The sequence below is a fragment of the Gasterosteus aculeatus genome, chromosome 4, assembly GCF_964276395.1.
Source record: "Gasterosteus aculeatus chromosome 4, fGasAcu3.hap1.1, whole genome shotgun sequence".
Taxonomy (NCBI): domain Eukaryota; kingdom Metazoa; phylum Chordata; class Actinopteri; order Perciformes; family Gasterosteidae; genus Gasterosteus; species Gasterosteus aculeatus.
Genome location: NC_135691.1, coordinates 4,161,389 through 4,175,645, shown reverse-complemented (window position 1 = coordinate 4,175,645; position 14,257 = coordinate 4,161,389). Strand labels below are relative to the sequence as shown.

Here is a 14,257-nt window from a genome sequence, read left to right as displayed (position 1 = left end):
CAGAGGGATTTGGGAGGAAGGGGCCGTATTGCCAGCGACACACACACACATGGTCGACCCACACTTTGACACACAGCGGCCACAGTGTTCGGGGACGTCGGGACGTCCCGCAGGAATCCCAACGCAGAGGAAACGCAATGACACCACATGTTTGCTGTAAGTCAATTACTGCCAGCTGCTTTGCTATCTTACTCTCCGGGATTTGGGGGTGTTGAGGGGGGGCGGGACGGGGGGCGGGTTGTCCTATCTGCCTGACAGACAGCCTGGTGTCTGTTTTGTGCGTCCGGCGCACGGCGTCAGAAGGGACGGGTGAGTCACGGCGAGGCTGCAGGACCGACGCATGGCACTGCAGCGCATCACGACTCAGACGGGCGGGCTGGACTCCGGGGGCAGGACGCGACGTGGGGGCGTCCGTCCGTCGGTCCGTCCTGTCCCAGTCACTGCCGATAACACCCGTCTCCGTCACCAAAGCCCTGGTATTTACTCACCTGTCCGCCTGCCGGGCTTTCTGGATCCATCGCTCCTCTCTGTCACTGTCCCAATTAATTCGGCCCCATTAAGAAAGAGCGATGTGCCCAGATGCCTTATGAGGCTGATATGTAATTATTCCTGTTTCATTCACAGCAATGGCGATGACGGGAGACACTTCCTGCTTCCTAATCCCTTTAATAATTTTTTTTTTTTTTGCATAATAAATACATTTCCTTTTTTTTAAATGACAGCAAACTAAAATAAATTCCCTTTTAATGGGCTGCACTAGTGACATTTATGTAGCCGGACATCGTGAGAACACCTTTCTGTGGTGACTGAAATAGGCAACCATATTAACGCCTGGCGGTCGCCAGCCAGAAAGAGCGGAGCCCTGTTCACCTTTGGTTCTCGCCGGAATGAGCTTCGCTGTGAAGAGGGGGGCCGTGATCACTGCGAGCTCACGTCAATTAGCCACCGGGCGAAAAAGAAAAAAAGCTCCATGTGGTGTCAGCGAACGACTGCTCGACTTCCTGTCCGAAGTTGAACGTGACCACCTGACAGCCGAAGGGATGAGGGCAGACCGCCTGCTGTGTGGGAACACACACACACACACACACTGGGGGGGGGGGGGGGGCTCTACAAGGCTACACAGCAGCGCAGTAATGGCTTTAAGCTTTATTAAGTTTTCCATTTGTAACGTGTAGGCATCGTTTCAGAGACGCAATTAACGTCTTAAGCACTTGAGGGCTGATTAGTTTACTTCATAATAACCCGTAACTTCGGGCACAGAGGTAGCAAGTCAGTAAATGAGTCATTTGTTGGTGTCCGGGAACAAAACTTTTTCCAATTACTGATCTGTTTCAACTTTCAATCCACAAACTGACTGCCCACTTATTTGCGTTTCACACCAAGTTGGAAGTTAAATTAGAAAGAAACTATTGCGACGATGCGGCAGCTTTACTTTACCCACAATCCATCGAGCAACGTTTTTACAGTGCAACAGGGGAGAAGGAAGACGTGGATGCACGTTTTTTGATAAAACCGTCATAAACCCCGCGACGAAACCGGGGCAACTATTTTGACTTGACTTCCAGACCTGAAATGCACAAAAAAAAAGAAAAGACTCCTCGCAGAAAACGATGGTTTCAAAGCCTGCGAGGTTTCCTCTTCTGACCCGAGAGGCCAACGTGGGCTTTTCGCCCCGCGTTGTTCCACACATGTGACTTTCTATTCAAGGTTGCTGTACTGCCAAAGTGAAAGGCAGAGTAGGTAATATTTTACAGGCACGTGCCCCGCGGCCGGTTGTGTCCTGTTACAGCAGGGTGGTGGTGGTGGTGGTGGTGGTGGGCGGGAGGGTGGGGGGGTCCTGACGTGAACATCAGAGTCCCAGACGGCCCCTGAACACCCCGGTCGATGATCAGCTCAGAAGTCTTTTAACATGAGCCTCCCGCTGTCGGTAATGTAAAGCGTCTGGGTTCAAACGCTGCACAAACCAGAGACGCACTCGACCGAAAAGCAGCCGCTTGATTTGAGATTGCGGCGCGTTTAAAATCAGAGAGCCAGGCGCCGCTGCCGCCCGCTTTGAAAGGGAACATTTACAAAAGACCAAACACATGGCGATGGACTCCAGGAGGACGTCGCGTCCGCCGCCGTCCAGGCCTCACGGATTTGGACCATGTGCTCAGTAAAATCCCCCGTAGGCTGCAGCCTTTCTGGCTCACATGGAAAGCCAAAAGAAGGGCGCAACAGGTCCTCATTTGAGAAGCTCCTAGGTGCAATAAAGCCACTTGGTGTTCGAAAACTGCGTGTGAAACACAGGAAGATGAAAAGGGGACATGTTGAATGGGACGAATTACAGTAAGCGCCTGTGAGAGCGAGAGACTGTATGACACAGAGAGAGAGAGAGAGAGCAGGAAGCGGTCACATGTTAGGAGGAGGGCGCCTGTCAGTCCTCTACGTCACGGGTGACGCCTCCCTCCCTCCCTCCCTCCCTCCCTCCACTACAACTCACATGACTGCAGTCGCCTCGTTCTGTAACTCCAGTCACGAGGAAGGAGTAGTATTACAAAGACCGGCCGGCAGGGGCGAGCTGCATAGACACAGACAGAGAGAGAGAGAGAGAGAGACACGAGGAGAAAGCCACCAGCCAGTCCTAATGACCCTGGGTAAATATTAACGCTGCGTTTGTAGAATAGATAACTTTATCAGACCACACATGAAGAAAGAACTCAAGCAGTGATACGATGTGCAGTTAGATTTCACGTCATGCTCTTTTCTCCTGGATCTCTCTCACACTGTGTCACTCAAGGACTTTACACTTGAGACAAATGTTCAAAAACACAAGAGCTTCATGTGGCAGCGTTCCATCCCAGCCGAAACAGTCCAGGTGGCGTGAGCGCTAACATCACATTTCCCCAGAATTTGGCTTCTTTGGTGTCTTTGAAGAGTATGAGGTCTTCAAAAAGAAGTTTAAATAAAGTTATGTTGGTCTGAACGATATGGGGCCGTGCGGCGTGAATTAACCAACCGGTCGGTTGTGCAACCAGGGGGCGGCGGGGACACGGCGACCTCCGGTTCTGAGAAAAAAAGCCAACATGAAAAACCCCTCAAAACAAAAACCAAGATGGCCACAATCAGAAAGTCCAAACTCCAGGCTTCAAAACGCCAAACAACGACGTCACATTGACGACGTCCACTTCTTTTGTCCCACTTGGGACGGACACACGATTAGGAACATCGTGACGTCACAGATGACCAGTGAGGTATAAAGCGAATGTCCCTGTAGGAATATTGTGGTGATTTATGAGGCACACTAGTACCAAAATCTATAATAAAAAGCATTGTATGAACTCAAAAGGCACTCAGTATGGTCCTGCGGGTGTATAACGGTATATTTTAGTTGAGTGATGTCATAGGACGGGATGAAACATCAATGTACGTCACTGCATGATCCCACCCCCGCGTGTTATCAAGTTGATGTCTTGTAATATTTTGGCATTATGCTGCATTCGGCACATCTGTATGTGTGTGTGAGCTGCTGCACGTTAGTTATAAATAGCACACGTCTCCCTGGATCCCACCGCCACACTTTGAATTAACCTGCTTAAGATGACGATCAGCAGTGACAGCCCCCCCCCCCAACCACACACACACACACACACACACACACATGCATGCTCCACCACCTGACCACTCAATCACAGAAATACAGTACCAATCAACAAGACGCAATGTGACGTCACACAATGACGCAGTAAACAACGGGGGTCCGGTTTTCCAATGACAGGTCGTTTTATTGGTTCGCGTGCACGCGGTGGAAGGTACCGGTTTGACCTGGTTGGGGATGCGCCGTTCCCACAATTAGGATTCCTCACCAAACCCTGTTCACAAATGCCCTAATTGAGTGTTCCCCCTGTGCGTGCGCGGCGGCACATAATCCCGGAAGCTGTCGTCGGTATATGCAGCCTCTCTCCAAGAATTCGGCGTGGATTTTAGGCGCATTGCATCACTCCATGCTTATGAAATCTCCGGTTTCTCCGTTTCTATAACCGGTGACCGCCGCTCGCTACCGCCCTCCGCGGGGATCTTGAGCAGGAGATTATTCCGGGATTACAGCCAGTTGTAAAACTTCCCTTAGTGCCTTAATACGAAGCCGCAATGGAACTGCGCTCAAACGCCACATGCATTCATTTCAAAGAGCATTCGCGTGCTTTAAGCGTTGCACACTGGGAGCCGGTGAGCGGGGGATCCCGGAATTGAAGGGATTTCCGAACCCAGTTTGGCGTTTATATCGAAATCCGGCAGACAACATGGGTTGATGAAGTCTTATTCAGCCCCCCGGGGAGACACGACCGGAGAATCCGCCGTCTTTCCGGTTAGCCGCGGCCAACGACCGACGGTGTGAACCGGTCTGACGTTTTGTAACCGTTGCGCGAACGATTACGCAAACGGTTACGAAAGCTCCGAACCGCGCCGGCTTTTCTCGGCTGCTTCGGCCTGGGGGGGTGGGGGGGGGGGGGAGGACATCGCCCGGTAACGTTTACCGATACGACCACCGAGCACCGAGCCGCCCGGTGGGAGCTGATGAAGTTAAGACGCGACGCCACGCGCGCGCGGAGCGGCGGGCACATGCCCAGCGCGCAGCGTACTTAAGCCCCCGTCGCCACGGCAAGCTGCTTACGCTGTGGATCAAGAACATCACAAAGCATGTTTTCACGTGTTTCCTCCCCAAACACACACACACACACACGTTATTATTGAAGAAAACTGTTTGGATTTTGCGAGAATAATAAATACAAACACAATATCCCAGAAAAGGGCACGCCGGTATTTTCTCCGCGTGTTTTGTTTTTGTCGATATGCGTCGTAATGCCATGCGATCATAACAGCCCCTGAAGAGGGGTCCATGCGCGCGGATGCGCACCACGTGTGCATCGAACTTCCCCTCACGAATGCGTCAAAAGTTTCCAAAGCGCCCCCTTGAATACCAAATAATCCTCCGCGAGCAGCGACACGCCGGCTGCTCTCCGCTGCCCGCGCCGGCACCGTCACGTGGACTCCTTTCAATCCGTCAAACGAACACTAAAGTAACGCCCGACGGGGCCGATGGCATTTCCTCCAACGACAACAACAACAACAACAACAACAAAAAAGACAGACGTCAAGACACAGAAGACATTCGCACACGCGCACGCACGGAGACGCCGGGTCGCGCTGAGCCGGCTGAGATGCTGCTGACAAGCCGGGCGAGAGCCGTCGCATCAAGCGGGCTGCAGCGCGCACCGCGGCCGGGGACGTGCAGAGGCGGACCGCGGGGCGGACAGCCCGGGCTGCGGTGCGTCCGGCCGGGCGCGACTCTTACCTGGCTGCCGGAGTTTTCTGTCAGGTAATTGAAGACAAAGGACGAGAGTTCCTCATCTAATAGTGGAGCGCAGTCCGCCATCTTCTAGTGAATGAGGAGCCGCGGAGTCAGAGAGCGGAGTATAGGAGAGGAGGAGGAGGAGGAGGAAGAGGTGCAGTGGGGGAGAGCCGCCTGCAGGGGGCGCGTCTGTTTACACACACACACACACACACAACACAAAAAGAGGTGTATTAAGCCATGCGGGTCTCCTAAATGGGGACCCGGGGGCCTCCAGGGGTCAAAGCAGTGGATCCAGGGGGATTAATTTAACCTCAGTGTGATTGAATCAAGTAATGATTATCGAATTATTCAGCGTAGTAGTCGATTGCAAATGGAGGGATTTCTTTATTTAAGATAATAATAAAAAATACATAAAAATATCCCGTTAATCCGTACAAAGAGACACTTAAAAAGTTAGAGAGAAAAAGAGAGCTCGTCAGAGGGACAGCTACAATGCATTTAAGAGATGGAAATATCAACGTGAACTTTAGTCACCTGTTAAATCAAGCATTTTCATCTTAAGTATATGCAGTTTGAAGCTTCTTGCAACTGAATTTCTTTTACTACCACAATGTGATGTGATGACGGTGATCATCGAAGAGGATTTGGTGAAGTCTGGTTCCGCTGACTGAAGCCGCCCTGGAAGTGTCTGTCGTTCTCTCTAGTGACCACCAGGGGGCGACTCCTCTGGTCCTATAGAGGTCTATGAGAAAATGACTGTACTTCTCTGTTTATTTATTTCCTCAGTAAACATGGTAAACATACGTTTATGGTCTCAATCTATAGTTTCAAGTCCTGACGTTCATTTAATACATTGTGATCCATTTAGAGTCCAATAGACCTTAAAGTAGGGGATGCCTTAGGGCGGGGCTAGTGTGATTGACAGTTCTCTCCCAAATATGTTCTAAGCGACCCGATGACGTTGCCGTTTTGTTATTTACATTCTGAGGGGTGTTGCATTGTCTTCTTTTGGGCCCATAAAACAATCCAGATAATTTACGGATCCTGCGTTTACATTTACTGTTCCAGCGGGCAGGTTTTTTAAGTTGAGTTTCCTGTAATCCTATTTTCCGTGCTTCGATGTTCAAACCATCGACTTCAGACATTATCTGGGAAAAAAAACGAGCCTGCTCCCTTGGGACACGCGCTGTATGCTCTAAAAAATATCCCCGTCGAGCCGCTGTGCCTTTGTTTCCAGACGCCTGCATGGACATCAAGTGTTGGCTGTATCCTGTTACTGTTGCCAGGCAACCGCCAAACCAACTTCTGTCAGTCACTTAGCTGATAAAATTAGCTGCTGCCGTTGTAAAAGAAAGAAGCTCATCAGGTCCTGTCACAACACTGATGCCATAATCTTTTGTGTTGTTGAAGAAGGCCGGACCGTTAACGTACAATTAAACTGTTTTTCTGTTTTCTGGGATTTTCACCAAAAATCGGCATTTGTTGCAGACTTTGTTGCAGCGTGTTCAGGACATTTATGTGGTGAAAACATTTCAGTGATAATTGCAAAAAACAACAACAACAACAACAAAACACCCTGTGTTGGCTCACAAAATAAACAAATAACTTTGTTTCTATCAGTTTCATGTCAGTGATGAAAAAGACTCTTTGGAGGTCGATCGTTTCTTAGAGCGACAGCGAGCGAGCAGCTCAATCAGCTTTCGCTTGATCCGGATACGTGAAATAATTACAATATTCTTTAAAAACGCATACTATAACATCATGCACCAAAGCTGTCACATGAGGCTATCTGTGCGGTAATATGGAATTTTTCTACCTTTTAAATGTTATTATTTTAAGTTATTCGAATTGCAGCTATTCCCACGAGCAGATAAGAGAAAATCCAGCATGATGACACACGCACACTAGCAGTGGTGATTGTGACATTATCTCTGCATTGCAGCACAGGCGCTGTGTCCTCTGTGAGTGTGTGTTGGTCAGTACCTTATAGCAACGAGCGCGTGCTGCTACGTCTTAGTGAGGGCCGATTCATTGTAAAATTTGAGGATAGTTATAGGAAAGTCTGAAAGTCTTATTCCGCGGTTTTGATCATCATTAGCAGTAACAATAGGGCGGTAATAATCCAGGATGGTATTAGTTCACGCGGACAGGTTACTCCTACTCCAAACAAGGTAAGAGGTAGAATAATTACCTGCATTGCATGTTTGAGAAGTAAGTAAAATGAGTTGATTAAAACAGCAGTGGTGTGTCCACAGACATAGAAGATTGTTCCAACCATGATAATAGAGGCAACAATACCTCATATTTCTGAGTCAAAAGAGAGGAAGCGTTAATGTGTGCCTTCTGATAATAACCTGTTAAACGGAAGTTGATCTTCTCTTCTTGTGTTACCACATTTGTGTTTACATTTGAGGCCTTCAGCGAGCCCTCTGGTTCAGGCAGACGAACAGCGCAGCCTTCCACTTCCAAATCATCAGTGTCACAAGGAACGAGATTAGTAGGTGAAAGGTCAGAGGGGAGACGGGGGTACTGATTAACGGGACAACACGGAGCCGGATCAGTGGGGCGATACAGAATATATAGTAGTACAAATTGTGCTTGTGTTTTAAAAATAATAACTCCTCTGGGAAGAAACACAAGTATGTGCGAGGAAGTGCCACCGGGGGGGGAGGGGCTAACAACATAAATGTCTCAACAGGAAAGTAGAGTCCACTGAAGAGGACAGTCTGGGCTGTGAGCTGCAGCAGGACAACCACGGACACCATCGCCGTCCAGGTAAAAGGAGGAGGTATTTCTTAGCAGCATCCAGAACATCCACGCTGACATTTCGATAACGTTTGGTGCTCACGGGGTCAGTCGCCCATCCAAAAACAGGGCCGCAGTGTAAGGTCAGGCGGCTGCCAAGCGAGGCTGCTATGTGCCCGGTGCTTCTTTGAAACCAGTACAGTATTTCATCACAGGCGACACTCCAAAATCATCTCAAGTTCTGGCCTCAGTTTATTTGAGTACTTTGCGCCGATAGAAAAAGAACTCCACGCTGACAACACAGTGTTCTTCTGAAGGCCTCGGATGACCTCTGTGCTAAATGGACAGCGTTCAAGACTGGAGCAAAGATTTCTATGTTAAATTTCGTCTTGTTGGGATGAAACACGTTTGATGACTTCATCATGTGATTTTATTTATATAATGGATTTATTTATTTTTGTCTGTAGTTATTCTGCATTTACAATTTCATTATTTTAACTTAAATAGAAAAAACCCAGTCCAACAGGACTGAAATCTTAAGAGTTTCCCTTTCCCTTCTCTATGCAATTCGTAAGTGACTGTGTTGAGGTTCTAAAAGGGTCCCGAAGGGCTGCAGCCCCTACCCAGAATCGCAGTAATTCATGAGAGGAAGGATTCCATTAATAACCTCTTTCATCCAAAGATGCGTTTTTGTAAGTAAGAGGTCTTTAAGGATTGTTGGGAAAAAAGGGATAGAAGATACTCCCATCCAACACACTCCGAAAAACTTTGATTGTGAGCCAAAGATGGAGCTGTAGCATGGCCCCGAACATGTGGAACAAAAAACAAACCAGATCTATGAGATACAAAGGAGAGCATAAAAGCTATTTATCTAGAACCTTAACACACGTACACGTCAGCTGTATGCTGCAGCTCCAACTGTTCGGTGGTCACAGCTCAAATGGAGCTTAAGCGGTAGTTCCAGAAGGAAGACTCCCTTTATGCCACGCGGGATTCAGATACACTTCAGCTGGTCTCCCATAATTATCCAATCAGCGTCGATTGGCTGCACCCAGGTGTATGCGACCAACAGAGGCGGCGCTGTGGCTCTAAACCAATCACATAGTCGCTGTCAAACCTTTTTAAGGGGTTCTCTCTGTGTTGCTGTCAGGTGTCATTAAAGTTAGGATGGAGTCCAATCGCCAAAGATTCTGCACTATTTCAATATTGTACTGAAGGGTTGGTGGTTTGAACCCTGGCTGCTCCGTGTCTTGCGTGTCGAAGGGGTCAGGTGTCTTACACGGGGACACTAACTGCTCCCCGGCCGCCCTTACGGCAGCACACTACGTTGGTTAAAAATGCACCGTATGTCGCTTTGGATAACAGCGTCAGCGAAATGCCATGTGATGTAAAAGCATCGCCCGTGTCTGGCCTCTCAACTTGGGCTCCGCCAGATCAAACGCAGTCGGTCAAAGAGGAATCCAGTCAAGAGAGGTGGCTTTTCCAAATATAACCTGCTGGGACAGGGGGGACACGTTGGTGCACACTAATCGTGACAGGCAGCTGCACATGTTTAAGATCAGTGTATCCTTGAGATGCAACCAACCAACTGGAAGAATTCCCTCTCTTGTAGAAACCGTAGCAACGGCCGAAAGCAGCCTCACCATCCCTCCGACATTCACCACCAGGATTGTTTTAAGGTTTCATTTTCAGAATGGAGCAATTTAACATATTCCTGGTAATATTTTCTTCTCAAGTGATATTAAAATGCCCAATTCGCATTGTTCCACTGTCCTACTGCTCCTCTGTCAACACGGTACTTAAAGGATTCAAGTGTGTCTAAGCTTTAAATAGACAAACGTGCAGCCGGCTCGCTGAAGAAGGTCCGCCACAGAGCGGCCTCGCACACTTCACTGGGAAACAGGCCAATACAATACATCACGTGTGCACCAGTGTAACCCTTATGGGATTAAAACGCTTCCATGAAGATATAATAAATCACTGCAATCAGCGGTAAATGACTGATGTTAAAGTCACAGAGTCACTGAAGTCGCGCTTTGATTATAAAGAAGATTAACTGTCACCGGCATGAAGGACGATCGGAGGGAGAGCCTCGCAAAGGCGATCCAGACCTAATAACTGTTAGAGAAGTTTTTGGGCATACATTAAAATCCGGAGGTGGATATCAAAGCGAAAGGGGCGGTTTCCTTCTTCCCGTTGGGGCGAGGCAGGGACGGACGTTAGCTCCCGGCGACTCCACGCTGTGCTGTGTCGAGCAACGGGGCTCCTAAAGCAGAATCAGCTTCCATCTCTCATCTTGTAAAACGCATCTGGCGGAGGACGTTCCTGAATCGGGAGCGCCCTGATTGATGGAGCTCTTTGATTCAAGGCGGCGGCGGATCGTTGACCTGTGACCGGGGCATCGCATTGCTTACCAGGCCGCGGGACAAAATACCGCTTGCAGCGAACGGGACTGAAACGGGTATTAATTCACCCTGCGTGGCGCGCCTGCAGCCGTCTTCTCACCCACCCACTGTGCCGGCGGGCTGACCTTGACTTGTGTTTTGACCACAGCAAAGCGGTGCTTTCATAGATTGTATCTGAGAGGTGCACGTCGGGGACCACATTCCCCGCGTTGGCATTACGTACTTACTAAAAGGTCTGGATGGGAGACGGGCACAGAGAATAGATTTCTCTTCGGTATGGCCTCACATACTGACCTATAGAAGAACGCCGCCCTATTTATTACAACCCGTCGCGTGATCTGTGGCTTTCACACGCCAGCCTGTGTTCACACTCCTCGCGCTGATTTCAAATGGCGGAGGAGCCATGTGGTGTCTGATGCTGACGGACGACCCGTCACGCACAAGACCCCCTGTTCCACATTAAAATAAAGAACAAACTGTGCCGCGGGATGTGCTCTATTGTTAGAGCCGTGCAGGTACTCAAACACACAGACACACACACACACATACAGGCAGATAAACCGTTCCCACCAATCAGCTTCTCCCCTCAGGGCGACAATCCGCAACACGGAGTCGACTGACACCAATCTGAGCCCAGAACCTGCCCAATTATCATAAAAAGACATTCAGTGTAACCACTTTTCTTTATTGGGTCTCTCACTTAACGGACACTTGATGATGATGGGATGTGTGTGTGTGTGTGTGTGTGTGTGTGTGTGTGTGTGCGTTTGCCAACCACTGCCGTCCATGAAATAGTTGCAGCACTTGGTTTTGTGTGCAGGGACACAGATTGTTTGGTTTTCTTTCTCATTCGGCAACATTGCGTTTGGAGAAAACAAGTTAGCTTAAGCTAACAAAGAAATACGTTTTAGTGGGAACCCTATATGGGAAAATAAACGCGTACAAAATGGGCGAGAGGAGAAAAAGAAAGCGTTCGGAAGATGTGCCTGCAGTCTGATCAGAAGACTATAAGTAAACCCGGGTACCACATTGGAAAATTATCTCTACAGAAATTCTCAGATAACGTTGAATTGAGCAGAAAATGTCTTCAGTAAAAAGAGCAGATAGATGATTTTATCTTGAATTCGGAACAGGAAATAATTTAAAGAAAACAATTTTCATTTCAAGTTGGTTAAGCTGCAGTGACATTTGCTTTTATCGGTCATCGGCCCCCTGCTGCTGCGCCTTCTTAGAGTTGTGTTGTGTGGACTCAGAAACAGAGTTCCTGCTAATCTCTAGAGACCCAAAGTCTTGAATTCTGGCCTATGATCTTACTCATTTAAACACACACACACGCACACAACATGAGGCTGAGGCAACACATTCTGGTGAGTAACCTCACATTGTCTTTTCTAACTATTGCCTCCAAGGACTGTTGTAAAGTACTGATGTAAAGGTTCGGTGGTCAAGTGCTGCTCACAAGCCACCCTGCAGAGTGAAGCACGCAACCAGCAAAATGAAACCATTTCCAATGGTAATTGAATTACAGGGATGTGGTGCTGAAGATGTAAAACATGATAACATGGTCTGTTAAGTCCGTGGCCATGCGTGGTGGGAATATTGGGCCAGTACAGCATTGGTTATATTGCTGATGTGCGTTTTCTCATATTGATTCTCAGCACAAACCGGCTCTGACTGGTTTAACTGTGCAGAAACTTTTAAGGGTTGTAGGAAATAACTTCCATGATGATAAGTCATCATTACTGTTTTACTTCATCTGTTGGTTTTTACATTTTGTATTCGTATTTTTTGGATTGGTGATGTTTGAAATGAATCAGACTCCTGTTTAAACCCACCAGCAGCCCCCTGATGGCCATTAGAGAGAATACAGGAGTATCTTTTTTTAGAGCTGCAGGTTGTTTCCCCGAATGTATTTAATCTGACCAACATTTAAATTATTTATATTACAGAATAGTAAATGAAAAAGCCCTATTTATCTACAAATAAAAACATATGTTTGCACTTTTGAAGTAGGCAAAAAAAAAGAAGAAGATTACAGGTATATAAATCCCTTTCAGAGACCCCTAGCTAGCATGAGGCCTGATAACATGAATCGTTTTTTCTACCTGTATAACATACCGTGGGACATATCTTTTCAACCACAGAGCCAATTAATAACAGCTTGCAGCACCTGAAGGCGGCATTAATACAGGAAACACTGGTCTGACCTTCAGTCCCACCTCGCCAGCCACTCCTCTCTCTTTCTCTCTGTCCACACCCGTACAGTTCATAACTCCCTCCAGCTCCAGACTGAGGGATTCACACGTATCGTCGGTAAAACTCGCCGCCGAATCTCATTCCCTCCTCTCATTGGTCAAGGGGAGTCGACAATGAGCTCACTGTGCCCAAGGATCCACAGATTCATACATGAAGAGTAACGTACAGTGGCAAATAACTGCACCCACTCGGGCGCACAAAGGCTGGTAACTATGTGTTGACTTGACAGCGAACATGTATGCAGTTTTACACATTCACACAGCCTGTCGCCCCACATTCTTCACGCACAGACCTTATGTGACACCCAGTGGAGGCCAACGCATCAGCTGAATGGGGAAAGGAAAGAGTTTGCATTTAAAGTTATTTCCAAAAAGCCAACAGGGCACCAATCACACAGTGGTATTTTGATCATGGCCTCTGAATGCTAGTATTGATTTATACTCATTGCTGTTGCAGATCTCGGCGCTCACTGCTGTACGTTTTTAGTCTTCCATGAGTGGTTTCTGGCCTTTTATTCTCCCACATTATTTTTGATGGATAAACATGCAGCCGACAAAAAACATCCCTTCCATAATCAAAGAAATCAGTGCTGATCTCAGTCAGGAACTGGCAGCTCTTGAGACCGATAGTGAGTTAGCCAATCAGCTAACGTGAGATAAGAGGCAGAAGGTTTAGCTTGAACTCATCTGGGCAACGGGGCGAGGTGACAAGACCTAAAAAGGACCAGAAAGGACACACACACACACACACATGCATTCCATGCACATTGTTGAGCAGTGCTAGTGTGGGAGATGGGGATGGGGTGGGAGGTCCACTGTTACTCTTACACACTAATGCCTTCAAAAATGGTAAATGGTAAAAAAGCAGAAATGAAATGCAACCTGTCATGTTTACTAGTGCTCCTTCAATTATGTAATCCTGTCGAATCCCGTTGAATTCACTTAAATAAAATTGATGGAAGACGTGCACCATATCCAGCCCAGGCGTTGGCGTGCTACACGTACCACTGGTGCCGTGTTTTAGTTCCACACAGAACCAATAACGTATTCTAATGCGAGCCGTGTTGTACAATAAGGAGTATAATGAGCGAGAGAGGCCAATGCCTTCAATGATGAATCACACAAAGGAAACAGCTGCCTGTGCACCTTGTAGAACCATAAGTAAATGTTTACTTACACTATGCTACCTCACCTTTACTTAATCAAATCTGCTGTTGCGTTACTTTGTTTGATGTTGAACATGTTAATGAAATGTGGTTTACAGAATATCAATACATGTTTTTGTTAACTGGGTTGCTGAATGACATTTCATTTATTTTAAACGGAGCTTTTTAATGGGAACATAACGTTAAAAGAATTTGCTAAATCGCCCCAATGCATCATTCATCTGCTCAGCCCTCTCTCTCCTTCTTCCTTCTGGTATGTGCCCACTAACACAGTTTCTACCTTACTTTACTAAATCTAATTCTCTCATCCCACAGTTCTCTCTCTAATACCATTGGATGTTGTTATCGCCCACT

General features: G+C 47.6%; 1 protein-coding gene across 5 annotated transcripts in view; it reads right to left on the bottom strand.

Annotated features, from left to right (window-relative positions):
* The window catches only part of ppargc1b (peroxisome proliferator-activated receptor gamma, coactivator 1 beta), a 56,510-nt gene extending 51,026 nt beyond the window's left edge, over positions 1-5,484 (bottom strand). For all 5 annotated transcript variants that reach the window (XM_078101966.1, XM_078101967.1, XM_040173765.2 and 2 more), the window contains exon 1: positions 5,333-5,484. In XM_078101966.1, the coding sequence (XP_077958092.1) occupies positions 5,333-5,413 (81 nt within the window). In that variant the 5' untranslated portion in view covers positions 5,414-5,484. The remainder of the gene's footprint in view (positions 1-5,332) is intronic.
* Between the last annotated feature and the right edge of the window lie 8,773 nt (positions 5,485-14,257).